Below are 24,397 nucleotides of genomic sequence, written 5' to 3'. Positions count from 1 at the left end.
CGCGTTAACCATTTCTCCTCTGGGTCCTCTTTGGAGCCACACTAGGTAGGAGTCAGTCAGCCTTGACTTCATCCTCAATCACTTAGACCCTCAGAGTCTACTTTGCAGCTTAAGACTTTACACTATCGAAGAGACCAGGTTTGGTACTTTGCTACCACTTTTGGAAGACACTGGTCATGGGCCAGTGCTCACAAACAGCCTTCTGTCAGCCAATTGTTGGAATTCCAAAAGTTAATAACACCTTAAGACTTGTACTTACTAGGTAATGGTAAATGCCCAATTTTATTCTTGAAAGCGTCTTAGTCTCCGGTTACTGAGTGCTGTGAAATTATCTAGGCTACAATGAACATTAAAATTGTCATGGACCTTAGCAATAGCTGCTGCTTTTCAAACTGTATTCCACAGAGCACTGGGTTTGTTGGAGGCCTGACAAGGGGAGAGGAGGTATTTGAGCTCTGGTTCCCCCAGTGCCACCTCGACCACAGTCCCCCTCAGGTGTTACACACTAACCTTCTGTTTAAGATTTTGCTTGGAGAAAGGCACACACTGCTAAAACCATGTTTGAAAAAGTCACTGAGCAGCCCTCCTGCCTTGTTTTGCAAATGATTTGCTTTGAGGTCCAAAAGGACAGATTTCTTGATACCTAGGTCATTGCCATTTCTGTTGTACCAAACTCAGCCCCTTTCTTTCTTTCCTTTGAAGATTTCCTTTGAATACCAGTGCCACTCAAAGTATGGCCAGCCTGTGACAGGGCAAGAAATTGAGAGTAAGCATTTAGAAACTTTTATAATAGTGTGATATTAATTTTTAGAAATTGGAACTTTGTGTTTTATATGTCTTTTTGAAATTTTGTCTTCCCTGGTAATTTTAAATTTTCTTTTAAACCAAAATCTTGGTCCGCAATGGATTGGAGATTTTAAAAAAGAAAAAAAAGTAAAAAATTGTCCTTCTTTGATAGTTTGGGAAGCGCTATGCTGTAGGCATTGAGTTGAGCCAGTCAGGGGGCTACAAATAAGCGGCAGCTCTTGCTTTAGGAACTTTTTGGGTTCTGAGCAGATAGGGAGGTAGTATATTACTTGTTCTTTCTCTAATAATTTTTTGCTTATAAAATAAAATTATAGCTTATGTGAAACTAAGAGATTATATATTTAGTAGCCGTAATAATTTTATGTATTTTTTTATGAACTCTCTGGAATTGTAATCTCAGTTTAATTGGTTAGAGGTTTTGTTGAATGGAGTTGTGTTGTAGTTAGTTTTCTTGTTTAGTTTCTGTCTATTCTAAAAAATAAATTCTCCTGATGTGTTATTTAAAAAAAAAATTATTGTGGTAAGAACACTTACATGAGATCTCAGACCATCCCGCCCCCCTTTTTTTAAACTGTCTGTCTCCCCCAGGTGGGAGCTCCTTTCTGGGCCCCAGGCCTGGTCAACAGTAGCCACTCTGGCGGCTCCATGAAGGGCTGGATGGCCACATTTTGGGTCCTCAGTCTCTCTGTTTTCGTATAATTTACTTTTATTGCATGACTCAGTGACTTCAGAATTTTATCTGATTTACTCTTACTAACTCGTGCATGCGTGTTGTCGTGCCTGACTCTTAGCAGCCTTGTGGACTGCAGCCTGCCAGGCTCTTCTGTCCATGGGATTTCCCAGGCAAGAATACTGGAGTGGGGTGCCATTTCCTCCTCCAGGGGATCTTCCCGACCCAAGGATCAGAGCCACATCTCCTGTGTCTCTTGCACTGGCAGGAAGATTCCTTACCACTGAGGCACCTTAAATATCCTTTAAACACAGGGTTATTTTGCCCTTCCAAATTTACTCCTCGAAGTATTTTAGAAATATTTTTATTTGCTATTTTAATTTCTGGTCAATTAAAAAGAGGTCTATAGTAGAGACTGTCATACTGAGTGAAGTAAATCAGAGAAAGACAAGGATGACATCACCTATATGCAGAATCTGAAGAAATGGAACACATGAACTTTTTTACAAAACAGAAGTTGAGTCACAGATGTAGAAAACAAATGCGTGGTTACGGGGTGGAGGGGGTAAATTGGGAGATTGGGAATGACGTGTCTACTATATTTTAAATAGATAATAATAACCTATGGTATAGCACAGGAAATTTTATTCAGTACTCTGTAATAACCTATATGGGAAGAAAATGTAAAAAACAGTGGATGCACACACACCGATAAAACTGACTTCACTGTACACCAGAAACTAACATAACATTGCAAATCAACTCTCCTCCAATAAAAAATTTTAAAAGACATCTATATAATAATTAATTTTATATAGTACACAAGAACAGAGGGAGAGGACTTAATAATAACTTTGTTCACGTAAATTACTGTATCTTTCTCTTCTTAATAATGGTGACTCTTCCAAATAACCGTTCATATTCTATTCCTTGTTTCAAAATACTAGATTCTCTAACATCTTCAAAAGATGCTATGCTTTCTATAGTAAGAGGCCTAAATTTGAGTTGTTATGATTCTTAAGCAATTTTCAAGTCAGTGGAGTAAAGAAGGAAGAGACGGACCCTTTGTTAGCTGCTGCGTCTGCTTTTGGAGGTCCCGGCACCAGCCTGCAACCACTTATCAAAGCTATTTTCCTGCCTCCAGAGAGCAGGGAATGGAACCAGTTGACCTAGAATTATTAAATACAGTCAACTTGGATTATTTTTAGGCTTCATTCAAAGCAGTTGGTACCTATGTCACTTGATCATTTCTAGCTTTGGAGGAGCCTCGTTTATCTTGTAACAGCCAGTGTGTTGTGAACTGTTGCCACACGGATCGCTGCAACTTTCCAAGCCTTGAGACCTTTCAGGGAGGCTGGAAACCTGCTCCTTTCTTCTTTCCCCAGAGGCTGCGTGACTCTTACCAGGAGCTCTGATGTCAGCTACTTGAGAGGAGTTGTTGTCATAGAGAACCAGCGTTTTAAAGTATGTTTATGTTGGCTTTTCTTAATGAGTGGTCGTTTGAGCAGCTGATGAGGCAAGTGGAAAAACAAAATGAACAGCTTTGTTAGCGCTGGTCTTCCTATGAGGAATTTGGCATCATTTGTATTTCACTGCTGTTGTCCAGGGAAAAGCAAGATATTTTGTCCCTTCCAGTTCCCATTATCTTCTCTGAGATGCCCAGTTCATTTCTCTGAGTCTGTAGGTTCCAGGCAGTGTTCCCGCATTTTACCATTAGAGAGGCTACAGGGGGTTGTGAGTTCTCTTTAACATCAGATCACTTCATAACCTAACTTCCTTGTCTGCCAGAAATCAAATGGCAAATAGCAGCCCTCTCTAGGATTCACCAGTATAATTCAGTAAAGTACCAAGAGACTACTTTACTGAGATTAGAACTTCATCAAAATCCAGAGCCCTCCGACTCGGTGTGTGTGTGTGTACTTCACATGCATCTAACATTTCCAAATAGCGGATTATATTTCACAATCAGTTTATTCATTCATTCAGCAGGTATCTACTTAGTTTAGTTACTTAATTTACTTATATACTGGAAAAAAAAAAACACATTTCCACAATCTTTTTTTTCTGATGAAATTCAAAACTTTATTTAAGTTTGAAATTCACATAATTTTCACATGTCATGAAATAGTCTTCCTTTGATTCCCCTCCCCCTCCCCCCGAACTATTTATAATGTAAAAAGCGTTCTTAGCTTGTGAGGTGTGCAAAGATCTGCAGCGGTCAGATTTGGCCCTTGGGCTGTTCTCTGCTTGCCCTGTTCTAGACAGAGCCTTCCCGAAGACTTCCCTGGTAGTCCAGTGCTCAAGACTCTGCACTTCCAACATAGGGGCGAGGGGGACTGGTTTGATCTCTGGTTGGGGAACTGAGGTCCGTACGTTGCATGTTGCGTGCTGTGGCAAAAAAAAAAGAGAGAGAGAGAGAGAACTCGGGCCCTCCTGGGACCCCTGCACAGACCCTGGACCCCTAGAACCTGTATGAATGAGCAGATACACGTCACACACACACATAAAGTTAAGAGGTGCCGCGTAATTCTAGTCCTGTTGTGCTTTTTTATTTTTAACCCCTCTTCAAATCAAACCTCCCCTCTGGTCAGTAGAGTCTGGTATTTGTCTTTAACTCTTAGGATACTTGCCCACCTGAAAGTGATTATGTCTTCCAGGCAGATTCCACAAGGCTGGTTATTTCCTGAGACTTTGTATGTTTAGCCTAACTCCAGATGTGAGTAAATGATAATCTTGAAAAAAACAAAACAAAACAAAAACAAAACAGGCAAGATTTCACACTTGCGTAAACTTCTTGTGAGTGCAGAAATAGCTCTTTGTCAGTGAAACACTGTTTTCAGTCATGTGGAAACCAAAAAGATGCCACAGAAGGCAAGAGAAGAGGTGTCGACAGAGTTGTACCATCCGTGTTTTCTAAGCAGGTTGCTGGTCACTTCTGAGCTTAGCCTTTGGAGGCAAACCATTTTGATGACTGCCTGCAGTCAGCAGCTTCGCCAGTTGTGTGACCAGCTCAAGACAGCCTGCAGGCTGCACCTTAACACCCTGCTGTCAAGGTGGGGCTTCTAGTGGAACTTGACCCGACTGTCTTCTCAGAACGTCTGCTACCTTTGCCTCTGATGTACCCTAGAACTCTCTTGCTTTGCAGCCTCTTCTTTTGATGGCGAGAACAGTTAACCCGTACAGGTTATTTTATTGCTTGTGTTCAGCTCACCACACAGCATGCCTGTGACAGTTCCCCTGCAACACACCACCTCGTTTTGCCGATTTGTTAATACCTAGTCTTCTGGATGGTGGTGTGATAACAAGTGGGATAACAGACCAGAGGAGACACAAATGGACCATTTGGCAGAGCTGGGCATCACTCAGGACCACAGGGAGTAATCGGCTGATCACACTAAAAAGGCTCTGGGATGTACCTGTGCTGGTGCCCCAAGAGGCAAGGTGGCATCTGATTAGAGGAACATGGTTTCATCCTGTAAGAAGAACAGCCACCTCAAAATGCCAGCTCTCTCTTTCCTTCCCACCGTTCCACGCACCTTCTAGTCATTAGTCCTGCCTGGCTTGCAGGGGAATCTGAGCCAACAAACGTGGAGCTTCTGGTGCAGTGGGGGTGGTGGGAGTGCTTCCCAGCCTCGATCTGCCCCAGGTTGGTGTCTGTTGTGCTTTCCTGGAATCCTCACCACGTGTTTGCTCTTGAGAGGCTGTGCTACAAATGAAAGAGGAGTGGTTCCTGCCTTCAGGGAACTTACAGTGTCCATGGGAAGATGCTTAGAAAACAGACTGTGTAAGACCAGAAGGTAAAAGTAATGAATTGCTAGTCACAGATAGTAAAGAAGAGAGGTTGTTGCCCAAGGGACCAGCTTCTGGGGGGAGGCACTTTTATACTTGCTCTTTAAGGAAGTGATGCCCACGGCTGCATACGGAGGGTCTGAAGAGCACTGAAGCAAACACAGTGGATGAGCCCAGCAGCGTCCTCTGCCCCCTCTGTCGGCAAAGCGTTTTGTGCACCTACAGTCAGGCACTGCCCTCACCTCAGCTCTGCCCTCCTCTTGATGGGACATGAAATCACTTCTGACCTGAATTCATCACTGTCCTAAGTGGATGGGTGCAATTTCTACCTCCCACGATAACATCAAGACATAATTAATTTGTGTTTGTCAGAACTGTCCCGCTGGAAAGCTTAGAAAATATGCCAAGTGTTCTTTCGAACTCCTCACTTGCCAAGCTCTCTTAACTCTTCCCAGACTGATCCAGCGCAAGCTGACGACAGGCCAGGGCGGAAGTGAGCTTTTGTTCATCACCAGCCACAGCACTCAGAGCTCATGCCCCCACTGCCGAGTCTACCACCCTGGGGCTCTGGTGTCTGATTTTCCTTTCAGTGAGAAAAGCTCACTGAAGGATTACTGTTGCACCCTGATCTCTGTGTCTTGGCGTGGAAATCAAAAGGCTTCAATCATCTTGTAACTTAAGATCAGCAGTGACACATGAGAAAGGCTAGGTTGCTAAGTTTTGCCTTTAAACTTCATCCTGGATTGTAAGCTTATCATAAGTGGTAAGATTTTAGGTTTAAAAACCTAAACACCTGCCATAAACATCTCTCTTAATTCTCCATCCAGACTGCTATGTTTCCCTGCCTCAAATGTTACTAACAACAGTCATCTGAGAATAATAAAGAGAATCCTCTTTATTTGGTCCTTTTACTGTTATTCCAGCTGATTAGATATGTTTGAGTGACACGGAGGACAGGGAACCCAGGAGAGCTGGAGCACAAGGCTCATTGAGCTGCCCAGCCTCTAGAGAGAGTACCTAACAGAAGTAAATAGCAGCCTCTTCTGAGAAAGGGAGACAGGCATCTCTCAGGCACCTGAGGTGACTGCAGTATGTGTGTGTGCTCAGTCGCTCAGTCGTGTCTGACTCCTTGTGACCCCACGGACTGTAGCCCACCAGTCTCCTCTGTCCACGGGATTTCACGCTCCCAGTGCAGGGGGTCCAGGTTTGATCCCTGGTCCGAGAACTAGATCCCACGTGCTGCAGCTAACACTTTGCATGCCTCTATTAAGACTGCATGCTAAGTTGCTTCAGTCATGTCCAACTCTGTGCGACCCTATGGACTACAGCCTGCCAGGCTCCTCAGTCCATGGGATTCTCCAGGCAAGAATCCTGGAGTGGGGTGCCGTGCCCTCTTCCAGGGAATCTTCCTGACCCAGGGATTGAACCCACATCTCTTACGTCTACCTACATTGGCAGGTGGGTTCTTTACCACTAGCGCCACCTGGGAAGCCTACAACCAAGACAAGATGCAGCCAAATAAATAGATTACTAATAATAATTTTAGAAAAGACAAAAAACCTTAAGTACAAAATAGGATTGTTATTTTAAAAGTTACAGCTTCTTACCACCTTTTTTAGAAACATTAACGTGATTTCCAGGAAGTAAATTTAAAATAGATTCATATTCTAGTTAATAGTCAACCCCAGTTTCTTGCTTTTATTGATTTTAGCTTCTAATATATAGTGTTAATTCTTTTAAATGTATTCTTACAAATTATTCAGTGCAATAGTATTTGGCCCTTTCTGCTCTCCTAAGTGGTGTTACTAGATCTGCTCTCTGGCAGATGGTTGGTATAAAATACTTTCATACAGGTGGTTAGTATGAAATATTTTCCTGTGCACGGACTTTTAAGTGCATTGCTAGCGCTTCTACGTCTCGATTCGGCAGTTGGGGTGCTAGTCCTCTCTGAGTCGAGCCCTTCCTGCTGCTTGCTTGTCCTGCCTCTCTTCCTCCTCTGCTCTCGGTGTCACAGAGGGATGGCTGCCCCAAAGACCATTTCAGAGTTCAGTGACTTTTAGACTTTCAAGTTGAATCTAATCTGCTTATTTGACTTGCTTAGTAACTGAGACCCAGAGAAGTTATGGGATTTATCTAAGGCTCTCCATTAGTTAATAGCAGGAATGGGAATTTTAAAAGAAGAGGTTTCCTAAATCCCTGAGGTTAAGTCAAATATTTGGTAAAATCATTAGTTAGCCAGACCTCCCTTGCTAGTATTTTGTATGGAACAGGAAGTTTTCCAGTTATTTGTAAACTTACTTTACTCATTTCTAGAACACTGCTAGCAAATTTGGGATTCTCAAAGTTTATGAAGTAGTGTAAGTTACATTTGGTATTACAGAATTTACTTTTTGAGGTTGCATTATGTGTTTAGTGGAAACCTGGGAAGAAGCAAGTGGATTCTATTTCAGTACTAAAAAGTTTCTAGTGAATTTCTCAGAACATATTTACTCTGAAGAAGTGACCAGATATGAAAAGTATTAGTTTTTTTGAAGAAGTGTGCATTTTTCACATTTGTGGCTGAGGATATGGAAACAAGAATTGTAATCACGGCAGTAAAACTGGGTGTCGGATTTGTAAAAGCCTAAGATACGAGACCAGGGCCTTCCTTGCTCCTACAGCACTCAGATTTGCAACCTGTCCCTCCTTCGTTTCCATGGCTTTAAATCGCATGCACTCTTGGAGTGTGGGAGGCTGCCCCTGGCATTCCCCAGCTCTCCCTGAAAGTCATTGTCTTGCCCGTACTCTCCTTGGGATCAATAGCATTTGGGTGCTGGCACCTCTCTGGCTTGTCTCCATGCCCTGCTGAGCTTGCTGTGCAGTGGCCCGTGATTATCAAAATCCTTATCATCAGAGGGGTTGATTATGAGCAGAGTTATTTTCTGGGCCTAGAAAGGCCCGCTGAATTCAACAAGTGACTCAAAAACGATCTTAAAAAAAGTGTGATTAATACCAGTAATTAGTTCCTGTGATTTAACTGTTAAAAGCAGGAATTCAGAAGGTAATAAATGGGTGAACAAGGTAAGGAGCCATAGGATGTAACTTGAAAAGACACAGAGACGCTCCAGAGGAGTTGGCCCACATAAGATAAACTCCTTTAATACTGTGAAGCTAAATGAGCCCTGTTTTATATAAAGAGGCCGCCTTCATACAGACTTGCTGTGTGTGGCTGTGTGCCCTTACTTCATGGAAGGCATGACCTTTCTTGTCCATGAGACTGGGATTGGCTGGGATCAAGAGAGTCTTAAGATTTTTCATCCTATTCTGCAAAACTTCAGATCTTTTTCAATATTTGAGGAACCAAAAGACAAAGTGACCTTGGTTTTGGCTTCTGTGCAGCTATTTTTAAATTTTCCTCAAAATTACTTCATGGGCTTCCAGGCAAAATCAAATACTGATAGATAACATTTAAAACGCTCAGTTGGTTTATTCCACCTTGGTAAAAGGTGTTCTACATTTTACCTTTTGAAGTTTAAAAAACTGACTACATGATTTTGTGGTTTTAGCCCTGGAGTAAAATTAGGTTTGTGTTGACCGGATAGGTTTGATCTTGTTGGTAAGGTATCTCTGGTGACAGCTATCTGGGGCAGTGGCCATTCAAAGCCCCATTGCCCACTGAAATAATACTGAGTCAGTCAAAGCTTCAGGCTGGAGGCCACTGGGCTGGGTCTGGAGTGCTGCTGTAACAAGAAAATCTGTAGTTCAGTTATATGTGTTGGTTGTAATAAAGCTAGCTGCATGAGCAGTTTTGCCCACCAAGTTCAGAATAATTTGTGGACTCCAATCGGAAATGGATTTATTTAGAAAACTGTTTTCCAGCTTGTAAAGGGTCGGACAACCAATCTCTTCCTGTGCGAATAAGTGAATATGAAGGAAGAACCCAGGTAATTATGAAAACCTAAGTTTAGCTTAGTTGCTTAATGGCTTGATTACTTTAAAAGACTGTGGCAAAATTATTCCAGACACTGACTTTACTTAAAACACAGTCCTTATATTCTTCTACTCGAAGGTGCTTCCTTTTTTACACACACTTTTTCACCTCCTTACTGCCAGCCAGCCACAACCTATATGGTGTGATACCAGCCATTTCATTTTTTCTCCCAACCTATTAAGTTAGGGGTTTTTTTTTTCCTCTTCTCAAGCTTTATAACCGGAGTATATTATTTAAAATTAAAATGTAAACCGCAGTTAATCCCAGTGGTTACGAGTGAGTAATTCCTCCATTTAGAAGCAGGAGGGACACAGCCACGAGTGTCTAGGTCATGGCAGAGTCGAGGGGCGGGAGGGGATGTCTCCCGTCTCCCAGCCCTGGCGCCTCTTCCCCGGAGCGGCTGCCAGCAGGAAAAGAAGGTGCCTGGACACACCAAGGTCCAGGCTGGCACATGGCTTCTGGGGTTTACATACACACGGTTTCTAAGCTTGTGGGTCAGGGCACAAAAGCCTGTGAATCCACAGCGCGTGGCAAGAGGTGTCTTGACGGCACCACAAAGCTCCAGGCTTTCAGAGTGTCTGTTTCTGAGCCTGTAGGACTTCTGTTGCCATTTATCACGTTGTGGCCCAGGAGCTGTTCACTCAGAACTCCGTCCAAGTGACTTGCCGTCTGCCTTGTGAAGGGCGTCTTCCGGTCCGGCCTCCCACCTGTAGAGTCCTCAGCCGGCGCATCTGGCCACCTTGTTCCGTGTTGTGCAGCCCAGCTCCGCCCAGCAAGGAGGAGGGGACAAGGGGAGACCTGGTCCCCTAGCCAGGTCTCCGGGCTCACAAGCGCGTGGGGCTCCGGGCGGAGGCCTCCTAGATGTGGCGAAGCACAATTAGCTGATAAATAACCGTTTTTCACTCTTCCCCACCCCAGGACCACCCCAGCCCGTCTGCCGCGGAGGAGAGCGACACCTCCACCACGACCACCAGTGCCTTCACCATCCGGGAGTACTTTGCCAGGCGCTTGGCGGAGCGGAAGAGCAAAGCGCAAGGCATGGCTGCAGGGCTGGAGGCTCCAGAGACCCCAGTGGAAAGGAAAAGGGGAAGGAAAAGAAAGAAAGAGGCAAAAGATAAAAATGTGGAAAACGACGTCCAACCTAAGGCCAAGAAGAAGAGAAACCAAGTGGAGTGTGAGCTGGGGGACCCTCGCTGGGACGAGAATCCTGGGGTTTCTGCTGAGGCTGGAGAGGGTCACGTGGGGCCACTCGACGACCAGGACTCCCCGCCAAAGCCCAAAAAAAGGAAAGAAAAGCAAAAGGGACCAAAGCAAGTTGAGGCAGCAGTGGATAGTACGCTAGATGAAACACCAGTGAAAAAGAAGAAAAAGAAGAAAGGTTCCAAATAAGTTCTCTGGAGCGGTGCCTCCCAGCTCCCCTGCTGTCAGGGCGCTGCCGGGACAGACTTCCCTGGCCGGGTGTCAGGCGGGTTCACCCAGGGAGCCGTGTGCGCGCCGCCTCCGACATGCCTGGCCCCTGCCGCGTCTCGCCCACACCACGTTTTCCCAAATCCTATTCCCAGAACTTTTCAATGTTCCAAATCATGGCTGTCACAGACAAATAAATTCCTTACTGGACTCTGAGTCCGTTGGCACATTCATTCACCTTTAGGTGAGCGCAGCGTTATATGCACACACACGTGTGTGTCTCTTACAGGCTATATTTGCTCTTGGTTTCCTTCAGTAACAAGGAACTGCTCACTTCTGAAGGACTCAGTCTAATTAAAGGATTAAAAGGCATTCAGAGAGTTCTTTTTGTTCTATAGCCAGCCCCCGCATTTTTGCCAAGTCGGTTTTATATGATTACATTCCCAAATCAGAGAGTTGTTTTGGTCTAGTGTGGTGGTGATGGGGAAATTGCTTTAATGCTCTCTCTTCTACTGAGCAGTGACAGCCGTGTATTTTGAGGTCCTCTTCCCCAAAGCCACAGCTTGGAAGCAGCGAGGTGACAGTGGACACAGTTTGACTTCCCAGCTCTCACAGGAGGCCTCTCGCAGCTCCTCAGCGGGAGTCTGTGGCCAGACACGCATCCAGGTGGGCTCCCTGAGGACAGACCCCTAGAGAGGGCTCCTCTTCACCTCTGACCATCAGGAGATCCTCAGGAGGCTAAACAAAACAAAACAAAAGAATGAGACTCTTAAGTTTATGAAGTCAATTTCATCACGATTGAGACTGCCGTAATATTAATAAAATAAATGAACATTACATAAAGTGTAAAAGATACCTTCAGCCTTGCTCACACCAACTGGTGTCACCTCCTGTGTTTATACCCGCCCTGACACACCCTGGCGTGTCTGCCTGTGTGATGGTTCAACTCTACACGTGGGTTTCCCCAGAAAACTGCAGACACTGTCACACCCTCTTTGGGACACAGAATGAAAAAGAAAAGTGCAGCTGGTTTTGAGGCCCAGCGTGTGGTTTCCGCTCTTCCGCTCTCTCTGTTCTCTTGACCTCTGCTTTCTTCTCTTCTGCACCCTTTCACCCTTGCACTGCCTCTTCCCTGCTCCCCTCTTCTTTTCAGTTCCCGGTTTTCCTCTCAGCCCTTGCTGGATGCCTGCTCCCCATCCTGCAGGCCTGTCTGGAGCCGCGGGACTGTGGCGCGCAGGCTGGCAGTGCGCTGCCTCCCACCTATTTGTAGATATGCTCCTGGATAAGAGGAATGGAAACTCAACCACCGCCTGATGAGCTCGTGCCCTTGACTTGAACCCCTGGGGTCACACATTATATATGAAGAAGCATGGCCCTGAGAATCTTAAAACAGAAAAAGTGCATGAAGTATGTTTGATTTTAGTCTCCTAAGGCTCCGAATGATGCTAACTGCTTAAAAGTATACAGACACATACCACAGGAAAAATTCTTATGAAGTCTAGCTTCTGAGTTTATTGCGGCCCTCAGCATTCAGAATTCCAAGCAAGGTCCAGTATAATAAAGCACCAAAGATTTTTAAAGTCACTTTTCTCCCCGGAAGGCCCATGCCCAAGTTATCTCTGCTTGTCCTGTCTTGTCTTGAAACTAGAGTTTCAGAAGGGAGTGGCCACATAGAAAACCTGAAGATAATTATCTATGTCTATAGACTGGGGTGGGTTTGTTTCTTTTTTGCCTTTTATTTACTTTAACTTCCTTTACCAATAAAAATGAAGAGTCAGAATATGCTGAATATTGTGCAGGAGGAGGAAGTGAATGGGCGTTTAGGGAGCAGGGAGCTGCACACCAGTCATCTGGGGTTCAGGGGGTGGTGGCAAGACCAGAGGACGGAGGGGCTGCAGGGAGCTCTCGGAGTTGGAAACCCGAGGCAGTGACATTGCGAGACTAGTTAAGTGTGACTCTCACAGAGAGCACCTGTAGACTGTGATGATGATTTTAACGGGCCACGGAAAGAACCAAATGATTTTAATAATCGAGAGGGTAGTCTGAGAAAAAGGCACACACACAGCAAAGAGCAGACAGCGTGACCGTTTGCTTTGACACAGAATCTTTGATTTTCTCTAGAAATGCTCAGCTTTCATTTTTCTGAAGTATCTCTTTCTCAGGTCACTTAGTTTTCTGGATCTAAGGTGGAATTTAGAACAATGAAGTGCATGCTCTCTGGACGCTTGAATTTCATAGGCATGATACTTTAAAAACAGTTAATATATGAGCCATGTTTTTTGCCTTAGGTTACCTCACTAGATGAAAATATATTAATACTGTAGCTGTCAATGCTTTCTTTGGCATCCTTCAGTTTTAAGAGGGGGAACATAGGTGCCCAGGAAAATCTTTCTGCCATTAAGGGGTTCTTAAATGTTGTCAGTAATGCCCTTCTTTCCTTTACTGTTAATTGTAGTAGAAAATAATTATTACTACATGTGGTCTTGTGTGCCCGGCCTTGTTCCAAGCACTTTAAATAAATCAACTCATTTAGTCTTCAAACAACCCAGTAAGATAACTATTATTGTTATCCGCCTTTATGGGTAAACTGTATTTTATAAAAGGACCTCTTTCAACTTTTATCACTAGGTTGATGCTGCTCCCAGGGAACCAGTGATGCTCCAGTCCCTTCTCTTCCCTGGCCACACACCCACGATTTTTTATTTAGTCCTCACCCTTGTGACATCACGTGTCCTAGCAAAAGAAAGTTTTTTTTTTTTTAATTTTTGTGGCCATGGCCGTGTGACATGTGGGATCTTAGCAAGATTTTCTATGGCTGATGCTCTTCACATGCCCTACTTTTAAATGAGAATGTATGTGAAAGCAGCTGGCCAACTGCAAAGAGTTTTACAGTTAACTTGAGTTAGTATTGTTTATACAAACTGCGGAAAATACTTTTGGGTTCATGGCACGTTAGAAATTCTCAATAGGTTTTCTTTTCCAGCGTGGTCAAGAGGTTGATGGGATATTGTGTGTGTAACTCAGCTTCCTAAGATCCATTTGCTAGTCTATGAAACAAAGATGGAATTCCTTCCAATTTGTAGAAAATACTCACGCTACTGAAAGATGAAACCAAAACGAGCATTTGTTTCATACCACAGTGCATAGCTCTTCTCTACTCACCTGCTGGCTGACCCTGGCAGGACAAGCCGGGACCTGCCTTTTTTAGGAACAACATCAGAGAAATGTGTCAGCACCGTCTGCCCCAGCGATCGCAGCCTCTGGTCCGGCCAGCAGCGCCTTTCTTAGACGCTTAGTAAGAAATTACTAGTAAGAAATTCCCTTAGTAAGAAATTCCCCGCCGTCACCCAGTTTGTCTCGAAGGTTCTGCAGCCACTGCAGTTTGGAGCCTGTTGCACTGGCTCGTGGAGCTGGCCAGGTCAGATTGGATGCTCTGATATCAGGTTTTATAGTGCTCAGTTATTACTGAGCAAATTAGTATCGTGTCCTAATAAAGAGGATGACTAGACTCCTTGAGGAAAATATGCTCTTCAGTTAGGAAATCCTGAACACACTAAAAAGTCATGCTCAAAGCCATGATGGGGTCCGCGCAGGGGATGCAGATAGAGGCGGTGCGTAGGAAAGGGTAGGTAGGAACGGGCGCATCTAGGTTGCCAGCGAGGAGTGGCTGCAGGGTGCTTTCCTCCCACCTGAGCTGAATTTTTGCGTAAGCATTGCTGTCTAATCACTAAATTGTGTCCGACTCTGTGACCTCATGGACTGGAGCTCGCCAGGTTCCTCTGTCCATGGGATTCTCCAGGCCAGTCTACTGGAGTGGGCTGCCATTTCCTTGTCCAGGAGATCTTCCAGACCCAGGGATCAAACCCACGTGTCCTACGTTGCAGGGGGCTTCTTTGCCGCTGCATAAGTAGTCAACTTTTAAGGAAAACTACAGTACAGTGAGTTATTTGACCAAAGGAAGAATTTCGTAATCAGTTTTATCTTAAATTTTCTGTTAGTATGTCCCATGTCGCATCTCCTTAGAGAAAAGTACATGGTTGCTGAAAGACATTTATTAGTTCTGAAAATGTCTACTGAGCCCCAACCTCAGGCTGAGCCCAGGCCAGTTCAGAACAGAGAAACAAATTCACTACAGGGTCCACCCACCCTCAAGACGTACCAACTTGCGTCATTGAAAATGCGCTGCCGTGCCCTGGGACACACTCTGTGGGCCATACCTGAGACCTGGCTACGCTTACACAGGCTCGATGGTGCTGCACCTGCCTCAGCTTTCATGCGGGCGTTATCAAGTTGGGTGGTGAGCTTTGGGAAATTCTTTGCTGACTCATTTGACCTGAACCTGAAGAGTGACTTTCTCCTACAATCTCCCTTATTAACAACATTTTAAACTCTGTGATAAATAAGCAGAATTATATGCACATTCCTCCGTTTGTGTGTGTGCTCAGTAGTATCTCTTTGTGACCCCAGAGACTGTAGCCCACCAGGCTGCTATGTCTGTGGGATTTCCCAGGCATGAATACTGGAGTGGGTAGCCATTTCCTCCTCCAGGGGATCTTCCCAACCCAGGGATCAAACTTGCATTTCCTGCATTGGCAGGTGGATTCTTTACCACTATGCCACCTGAGAAGCCACATTCCTCCATATAGAGTAATCTAAAAAGTGTGTTTTGTGTAAGTGGGGAGTGTGAGAAAGACCCCCGCTTCTATCTCAGCCTCCCCTTCCCCTGTCCCTCCTGTCCCCTGCACATCAGCTGAGGGAGCCAGGTGTGGAAGAACTAGAGGGGGTGGCCTTCAGGTAGCCCCACTTCACCTAACAGCCGGGACACCCTTTGAACCCAGATGGAACAAAAGCCTATTAACAGGACTTCCTGGTGGCGCAGTGAATAAGAATCCGCCTGCTAACACAGGGAACATGGATTCGATCCCTGATTCGGGAAGATTGCATGAGCCACATGCCACAGGGCAATAAACCCGTGAGCCGCAACTCCTGAGCCCTGTAGCCGGTCCTCTGCAGCAAGAGAAGCCACCACATGGGAAGTCAGAATCACAACAGGAACGCAGCCCTGCTCAAGGAACCCAGAGAAAGCCTCCACGAAGCCACGGACACCCAGCACAGTCAAAAGCAGAATAAATAGACAATTACAAACAAGAAAAGATCCTAGCAACAAACATTTGTTAAGAAAAGGGAAAACAGCTGAAGGCAGATCCCAGTTCCATCCAGCCTTCAGAACCGGGGGAAATGAAGGTGTGGGAGCTCAGGGGCGATGCCCAGCACCTTGGCTGGCAGAAGAGTGCGCTTCTCCCTCATCCTTGCGGCTTTCCCTGGTGAGGGGCTGCATGAAACCCCATGGCCTGTAGCCCGCCAGGCTCCTCTGTCCATGGGATTCTCAGGCGAGAGTACTGGAGTGGGTTGCCGTTTCCTTCTCCAGGGGATCTTCCCGACCCAGGCACAGAACCCGTGTCTCTTGCGTTGGCAGGCAGACTCTTTACACGAGAGCCGCCTGGGAAGCCCTGTGTTACAACTTTGGGATGTATCGTTTTCCCCATTCAGGTCAAGGGCCTCTGGACGCAGAGTTAATCTTTGTATACCTGGAGCGCCCAGAACAGTGCCTGGCGCACAGCAGGTTCAGGAGGACCCTTAAATGAAGAAGCAAATGAAGAGACCACAGCAGGGACCACGCTCTGAAGGCCTCAAGTGTATCCCAAGATGAAGATGCTTGATCAGGGCTGCACTGCCGTAGCCACAGCCCCAACGTGGTAGTTCCTTCCAATTCTCGATACCAGAGCCCTCCACACCCCGCCTGAGGGCTTGATCACGGACTTCTCCCCACTTTACCCCTATGCCTTCCTTGTCACCTTGCCACTGGGAGCTCAGGGCCCCACTCTCAAGGATCCCTTCCTCCAGTGGCGGTTGTAGGATTAAACGGAAAAAGGACTTAGTGAAACACTTGGAGAAGACCCCCAATGCAGTTCCTCTCTCCCTCCAAGCCCAAGAGGAGAAATGAGAGTAAGAGCTGCCTACAGGAAGCCCCATGGACAGAGGAGCCTGCCGGATTACAGTCCACGGGGTCGCAAGAGTTGGACACAACTTAGCAACTAAATCAGGCTTCCCTGGTGGCTGAGCTGGCAAAAAATCCGCCTGCAATGTGAGAGACCTGAATTCATTCCCTGGGTTGGGAGGATCTCCTGGAGAAAGGCAAAGGCTACCCACTCCAGTATCCTGTCCTGGAGAATTCCATGGACTGTATAGTCCGTGGGGTCGCAAAGATTCAGACACGATTGAGTGACTTATCACTTTCCCTTCACTTTAGCAACTAAATCACCACATGAATTAAGGACCCCAGTCATGGGAAGGCACTGGTGGCCCCTCAGAAGAGGAAGTACCGGCAGCAGAGCCAGCTCCCCTGTCACCGGGGTTCCCGAACCCCTTCGTGGGTGACCAGCTCTGGGTGCAGCAGAGGAAGGTGTGGCCAGATCACGCTGAAGACATAAAAGTCCCAGGAAGGCTCAGCACTCCCACTGGGAGGTGAGCTGTGGGCTGGGCCCTGAGGCCGGCCGGGTGTGGTCACACTGACTCAGACTTCCCAGGTGACAGACTCCGGATCCTGCCCTCCCTGGGTCTCCTTGGTGGGCTGAGTCGAGCAAGTTGTTGTAATTCAGCCTGGAGGGATTACAACATCCTGCCATGATGGGGTGAGGTGCTGCCAACCTGAGATGAGGGCACAGTGTGAGCCAGTGCCAGCAGAGCGGCGACAAGTGTACTCGGGCTTCCAAGCCAGAGGACCCTTCCAAATATCCGTCCCTGAGAACAGCGATTCTGCTCTCCTCAACACCGTAAGAGCCACCGCATTACATTCCCCGTCTTGAAGATGAAGAAAGAGGCTCAGAGTTTCTAAGTACCTTGACCAAGGTCATTCATTCATAAACTAGCCTTTGGAATGGTGTCTCCCCAGGCCCAACCCTTTTTTTGATCCTGGAAAGGTGATGGGTACTACATTTGATTTTTGTTTTGAATAGTTGAATTAATTTTGCTCAAGGTATAACTTAGTCCATTTGGGCATGGAAGCCTTGGTCAGGATCCCTTGAAAAGAGAAATGGCAACCCACTGTTGTATTCTTGCCTGGGAAATCCCATGGACAGAGGAGCCTGCGGGCTACAGTCCATGGGGTTGCAAAGAGTCAGACATGGCTGAGTGACTAACACTTCACAGCTTTTGTAGTTGAATCACTGTTCTTGAATATACTGTTTCTTTTTTTTTCTTTTTTCTCTTTGCTTTACAGTTTGGGGCCTTTTTATTGACACGTTCTCAAGCTCACTGACTCTGCTCAGCTGTGTGCAGTCTGTGAACCCATAAGGCATTCTTCACTTCTGACTGTGTTTTTGATTTTGAGCATCTCTTTTTTACTCTTTCCTGGAATTCCCATCTCTCTACTTATATTACCCATCTGTTCTTGAGTGCTGTGTAGTTTTTCCACTAGACCTTCAGCACATTTAATCATAGAGATTTTTCTCTGGTTTTTTGGCCACACTGCAAGGCTTCTGGGGCCTTAGTTCCTCGATCAGGGGGCTGAACCCATGCCCTTTCAGTGGAAGTGAGGAGTCCTAACTGCTGGACCACCAGGGAATTACTGATCACAGTTAAAATTCCCAGTCTGATAACCACAACATCCCTGTCATATCTGAATTTACTCTGATACTTGCTCCTTCTTTTCAAACTGTGTGTTTTGCCCTTTAGTATAATTTGTAAACTTTGTGTTGAAAGCCAGACATGATGTACTGGGTAAAAATGAATCTGGTGCTGCTTCCCGAGGCGGTTTATCCTCAGGGTTTGTCCTCTGGTAAAAGGACCATTCTTCCATATCCATCTATATGTCTCTCCAATCCCAGGGGCGTCAGTTTGTCCTGTGTTTGGATAAAACCTCAGTTTTTGTCTCCTGAATGAGGCGGGGCAGTACGGGGTGGGGGACGCAAACAGACCAGTTCTTCCCTACTGTATGTTTCTTCCCGATGACTCTCCTTTACTAACTCACAGAAAACACTTCATTTCTGGTCACCAAATGTGTGGCTTTTCACCAAGAAATTTTCTGCAATACCACCTGGGTGTTCTACAATTTAACTCACTTCTGACTCTGTCTACCCGGAGATAGCATCAATCCCCACAGGTTAAGGATTCAGTCTCAAAAGACTGGCCCTCTCCCCGGGGTCCCCTGCCCCACTTCAGACCCCAGCTGCAAGCCCAGGATATCACCTGCTTCTGACCAACAAACTACAGATCAGAGGTTCCAATACCCCCCTCCTCAGGTATGATCAAATTGCAAGAACTCAGGGAAGCTCTTCCTTGCGCTTACCAGGTTATTAAAGGATGTGATAAAGGGTACGCATGAATAGCCAGATGAAGAGATACATAGGTCTGGGAGGGTCCCCAGCACAGGAAATTCTGTCCCCTGAAGCTGGGGGCACATCACCCTCCTGATGTGGCTGCGTTCACCATCTTGAAGGCTCTCTGAATACTGTACTTTAGGATTTTTATGGAGGTTTTTTCATGTAGGCATGATCAATTGTCAACTCTATTTTCAGCCCCTTTCCCTTCTCAGGAGGATGGAGGGTGGAGCTGAAAATTCCAAGCTGCTAATTATGCTTTGGTCTTTCTGGTGACCAGCCCCTGTCCAGATGCCCACCCAGAGTCACCTCAATAGAACAAAAGATGCCCCTAGTGCTCTTATCACTTAGGAATTTACAAGGGCTTCGGGAACTCTGTGCCAGGAACCAGAGGCAGAGACCAATATATATTTTCTATTATCTCACGTCCTGTGACCTAATTCTCTGATGGATCTAAAAAGATTGTTGATTTTTGGTTTGTTCATCTTTTTTTCTTATTGTTAGAATATGACTTGGCTGGTTTAAAACTCAACATTCTAAAAACTAAGATCACGGCATCTGGTCCCATCACTTCAGGCAAATAGAAGGGGGAAAAGTGGAAACAGTGACTGATTTTACACTCTTGGGCTCCCAGATCACTGCAGATGGTGACTGTAGCTATGAAATTAAAAGATGCTTGCTCCTTGGAAGAAAAGCTATGACAAATTTAGACAGTGTATTAAAAAGCAGTGATATCACTTTGCCAACAAAGATCTGTATAGTCAAAGCTATAGTTTTTCCAGTAGTCATGTACAGATGTAAGACGTGGACCATAAAGAAAGCTGAGTGCCAACGAATTGATGCTTTTGAACTGTGGTGTTGGAGAAGACTCTTGAGAGTCCCTTGGACTGCAAAGAGATCAAACCAGTCAATCCTAGAGGAAATCAGCCCTGAATACTCATTGGAAGGACTTCGGCCACCTGATACAGAGAGCTGACTCACTGAAAAAGACCCTGATGCTGGGAAAGACTGAAGGCAAAAGGAGAAGGGGGCAGCAGAGGATCAGATGGTTGGATGGCATTACTGACTCAGCGGACATGGATTTGCACAAACTCTGGGAGATAGTGAAGGACAGGGAAGCCTGGCACACTGCAGTCCACGAGGTTGCAAAGATTCGGACATAACTTAGCAAGCGAACAACATGAATGTGACTGATAACTTCTAAGACCCTTGCACGGCAAACTAGAAACCAGAATTCCCATTCTTTTACTTTTAATTCATCTGTATCTTTGTGGATTTCTTTACAGTGGATTTATTTACAGTCACCATGCAGTTGAGTCTTGCTTCTTTCTATCCAACCTGACACTTGCTGCCTTTTAAATGGAGTAGCTCGGTCATAAATGCTTAACGTGATCATTGATATGGTTGGGTTTTAATCTAACATCTTACTGTGTTTTCTATTTGTCCCATATGTTTTTTGTTTGTTGTTTCTTTTTTCCTCTTTTCCTGTCTTGGATAAATTGGATTAACTGATTTTTTTTTTTTTCACCCAGTCCCTGCCCTTAAGGAGTTTCAAAGTTAGTAGCAGTGGAAGCAGCATTCTCTTACAGGATGTGAGCGCTGCTTACGCAGGTGCGGTCCCTGGGAAATCTCCGCCAGCACGCACGTCTGTGCACTTCTCTGTGGGTACACTGCACCTCAGTGAGCATCTGATTAAAAAACAAAACATAAAGTAATGGTAGCTTGAAACCCACCCAGTAAAGCAATCACCTAGAGCCAAACAAATAAGAAGTACCCTTGTTTTCTCACACCAGCATTGCTGGCTGATGACAGAGTGCCCCGAGATGAGATCGCTATCAGTCCTGCCTCACCGTGTCACTCATTATCCTGACATGTGTACACATAGGCTCAGAAAAGACATAGTCCCCATTCTGTATTAATTATAGGCAATCCACAGTCAGTTCCTCTCTTCCCCTGAGACATTTGGAAAGAAGAGACAATAGGATTGCAGAGATGGAAACATACCTGCTCGAACCAGTTGTTAGTTTTCCTTGCCGTTTGCTGGTTCTCCATTTAAATTGGTCTGAGAGTTTAGCTTCTGACCAATTAAAGATCATTTCAGGGACTTCCCCTGGTGGTCCAGTGGCCAAGACTCCACACTCCCAATGCAGAGGGCCTGGAGTTGATCCCTGGCCAGGGAACTAGGTCCCATGTGCCACAACTAGGAGCTCGCCTGCTGCAACTAAAGGTCCCTGCTTGCTGCAACGTAGACTCGGTGCAACCAGCACACACACACACACACATAAATACATAAACGTTAAAAAAATAAAGATCATTTCAGCGCAGTCATTCTACATGCACGCTGCCTTACAGAAGGAAACCTGATCATTGTTCAGAGTGAAGCAAGAGAAAATTAACGTAGAAAATGTCTGTTCTTGACATGGACCTCCCCTGGCCCTCAGTGCTAGGGAGGGGGCAAACACAGATCCCAGGATGAGCACCGCTTACCTGGGCGCTGCCTTGGGTACGCACGCAGCACAGGCCAGCCCCTTAGCAGTTCCCTGGGCCTCCACCTGTATGCTGCCCTGGGCTTTCCACCCTGTATGCTGGCTGAGAGACTTGCTCAGGTGCACAGATGGGACTGGACTTCTGGCTCTAAGTCAGGATCTGTCCCCCCTTCACTGGGAGATGTGACTGATCAGAGGTGAACACACACATGTACAGGGGCATTCTGTAAGTAACCAGAAAGTCTGTTCTGGGAAACCCCAAGTTTCTCTACCCGTGGGATTTCTCTACTCTCAAATCCAAACATCAAGGGTTTTGATGTTACCAGGGTTCTCTGCTACCCACAGTCAGGAGCAATGTCATCTGAAAATCCTATTCCCACCTCCCGTAAATGCCCTGTAGAGCAGCTGTCACATCTAGGATGTTGTGGAAGTCTGGCCAGGTGTCCTGTGTCCACTCAGGTAACCCTCCAGATATATCACACAACTCTGTTGTCTGGTTTAATCCCCCCAAATTATTCTAAATCCAAGAACGTGATGAATTTCTCCTAAACTTCTGACTGTGAAGAGATTTCTGTTGGCTGAAAGAGAGGAACTCCGTTTCTTAGAGGGAAGTCAGGCCTGGGGCCAGGGGGGCAGGAGGAAGGAGAAGGCAGCCAGCAGGCCTGGACCCTCTCCAGCCTCTCCAGCAGGCACTTTCCCTGTAGCCAACAGGGGTAGCCCATTTGCTTTTCACCTTGCCTTGAACTTCAAGTGCTCTTTGGAGGAGGAAAGGCCCAGTGGAACTTGAGGGATGCATCTGGAGGGGGTGGACAAGCAGAGGTTAGAAGCACTTGTGTTCTGATTAGAAGCACCAGAACTGGTAGTAACCATCAGTGCTGCTGAGAAGCACTTGTCTGGTGCGGGGCTCTGATCTGAGTCGGAATCCGACACAGGGGAGCCCCAGAACTGAGGAGTAGAGACCTGAGGATGGGATGTGTGTTCAGGTCTCTGCTCTGCCACCTGCCTTATCAGGGAATTAATGCTACCATCTGGGCTGCCTAATTCAGAGGGTTGTATGGAGGCAAGGATGAGCTCTGAAGGACCTTTGCAAGGACTGTCAGTGGAGTAAAGATAAATCAGTGTGAGCAAAGGTGATCATGCTGGTGATGATGCTTTTGACCTCCAGCCTGGTGTGAGGGACAGAAAGCCCTGGTAAGACACGTGCACAAAACCGCAGAGAGTAGGGTTGGGAGCCGTGGCAGCCCCAGCTCAGTGTGGCCAACCAGCACGTGGTACTGAGCAGAGTCCAGGGTCAGGAGCCAGGGCTGCTGCCTCGAGGCAAGAATGTGTGCCCCCTCCCTTCTCTCTCCTTCTAGAATCACCAAAACTCTTCAGCTGCAAATAGAATCAGGAAAGCTCCTCGAGGGGAAAGTTTTGTGGGCTGAACCCTATTAATTCTATATTTAAGGTTCCATCCATTCATCATTGTATAACATTTCACAGTTATTTAAGGTTCACGTTCAATTCAGTTCAGTCGCTCAGCTGTGTCCGACTCTTTGCGACCCTGTGAACCGCAGCACGCCAGGCCTCCCTATTCATTACCAACTCCTGGAGTCCACCCAAACTCATGTCCATCGAGTCAGTGATGCCATCCAACCATCTCATCCTCTGTTGTCCCCTTCTCCTCTTGCCCTCATCAGGGTCTTTTCCAGTGAGTCAGCTCTTTGCATTAGGTGGCCAAAGTATTGGAGTTTCAGCTTCAACATCAGTCCTTCCAATGAACACCCAGGACGGATCTCCTTTAGCATGGATTGGTTGGATCTCCCTGCAGTCCAGGGGACTCTCAAGAGTCTTCTCCAATATCACAGTTCAAAAGCATCAATTCTTTGGTGGTCAGCTTTCTTTATAGTCCAACTCTCACACCCGTACATGACCACTGGGAAAACCATAGCCTTGACTAGATGGACCTTTGTTGGCAAAGTAATGTCTCTGCTTTTTAATATGCTGTCTAGGATGGTCATAACTTTCCTTCCAAGGAGTAAGCGTCTTTTAATTTCATGGCTGCAATCACCATCAGCAGTGATTTTAGAGCCCAGAAAAACAAAGTCAGCCACTGTTTCCACTGTTTCCCCATCCATCTGCCATGATGTGATGGGACTGGATGCGTGAGGTTCTTTCAAAAACAGCATGTCAGGAATCCTGTATTATCCCCATTTTACTGGCGAAGAAACTGTGGCTGAGATCCCGTGAATGAACTATGATCACACCACTAGTAACTTGAAGCAACCGTTTCTGACTTCAAGTCCTGTGTTCCTGTAAATGCTGTTCAGTGAACTACAGACCTAAAGGAAGATGAGAGGGAGGGGAGATGGGAGAGAGAGGAGAGAGGAGGGAGAGAGGGGAAGGAGGAGAGAGGGGAAGGAGGAGGGAGGGCGGAGACTAGAAAGGGAAGGAGGTGAGCAGTGGAGCAGGGAAGGAGGAAATAGAGAAGGGAAGAAGGAAAAAAGTCATTTGAGAGAGAGGGGAGTTCGCACAATACACGCTGCTAGAGTATGGCTCAGTGTGTGAGCAGACAGGTCTACTGCCCCCCGAATCGTCACATGGCAAACCCTCGGCTCTACTCTCCATGGCTGCGGGAACCCCCATCCCATCCCAAAGCGGGTCCAAGCACCTGCAGGACCCGGCACCGCAGACTTACACATCTCAGTCCTTGGCATCGTTGCCTTGAATCCACCTCGCCAACAACTGGCCAGACAGGTCCTGGGCCCCGCGCTGGCCAGACAGGTATGGGGATGCCTCGGAGGACGCCAGTCCTGGCCCCTCTCGCTCAGCCCTCTGGGCCCCGGGCTTTGGGGACGCTTGAAGTCCATGCGGAGCTCAGGTACCGAAGGTCCGAGAGGCAGCCGGGGTC

The 24,397-nt window shown here is 46.4% G+C and overlaps 1 protein-coding gene and 1 long non-coding RNA gene across 3 annotated transcripts in view; one reads left to right on the top strand and one right to left on the bottom strand.

Moving 5' to 3' along the window:
- PINX1 (PIN2 (TERF1) interacting telomerase inhibitor 1) overlaps positions 1 to 10,859 on the top strand; it is a 64,985-nt gene extending 54,126 nt beyond the window's left edge. For both annotated transcript variants that reach the window (XM_069574181.1, XM_069574183.1), the window contains one exon: positions 10,155 to 10,859. In XM_069574181.1, coding sequence (XP_069430282.1) covers positions 10,155 to 10,625 — 471 coding nt within the window. In that variant the 3' untranslated portion in view covers positions 10,626 to 10,859. The remainder of the gene's footprint in view (positions 1 to 10,154) is intronic.
- Positions 9,076 to 23,030, bottom strand: LOC138432713 (uncharacterized). The gene is made up of 3 exons (XR_011253958.1): positions 21,026 to 23,030; positions 20,609 to 20,709; positions 9,076 to 11,381 (listed from the first exon to the last, which is right to left on the bottom strand). It is a non-coding gene; the product is annotated as an uncharacterized lncRNA (long non-coding RNA).
- Between the last annotated feature and the right edge of the window lie 1,367 nt (positions 23,031 to 24,397).

This window comes from Ovis canadensis, chromosome 2, assembly GCF_042477335.2.
Source record: "Ovis canadensis isolate MfBH-ARS-UI-01 breed Bighorn chromosome 2, ARS-UI_OviCan_v2, whole genome shotgun sequence".
In the NCBI taxonomy this organism is placed as follows: domain Eukaryota; kingdom Metazoa; phylum Chordata; class Mammalia; order Artiodactyla; family Bovidae; genus Ovis; species Ovis canadensis.
The sequence above is the reverse complement of the archived record's forward strand: the minus strand, read 5'-3'. Positions and strand labels throughout refer to the sequence as shown.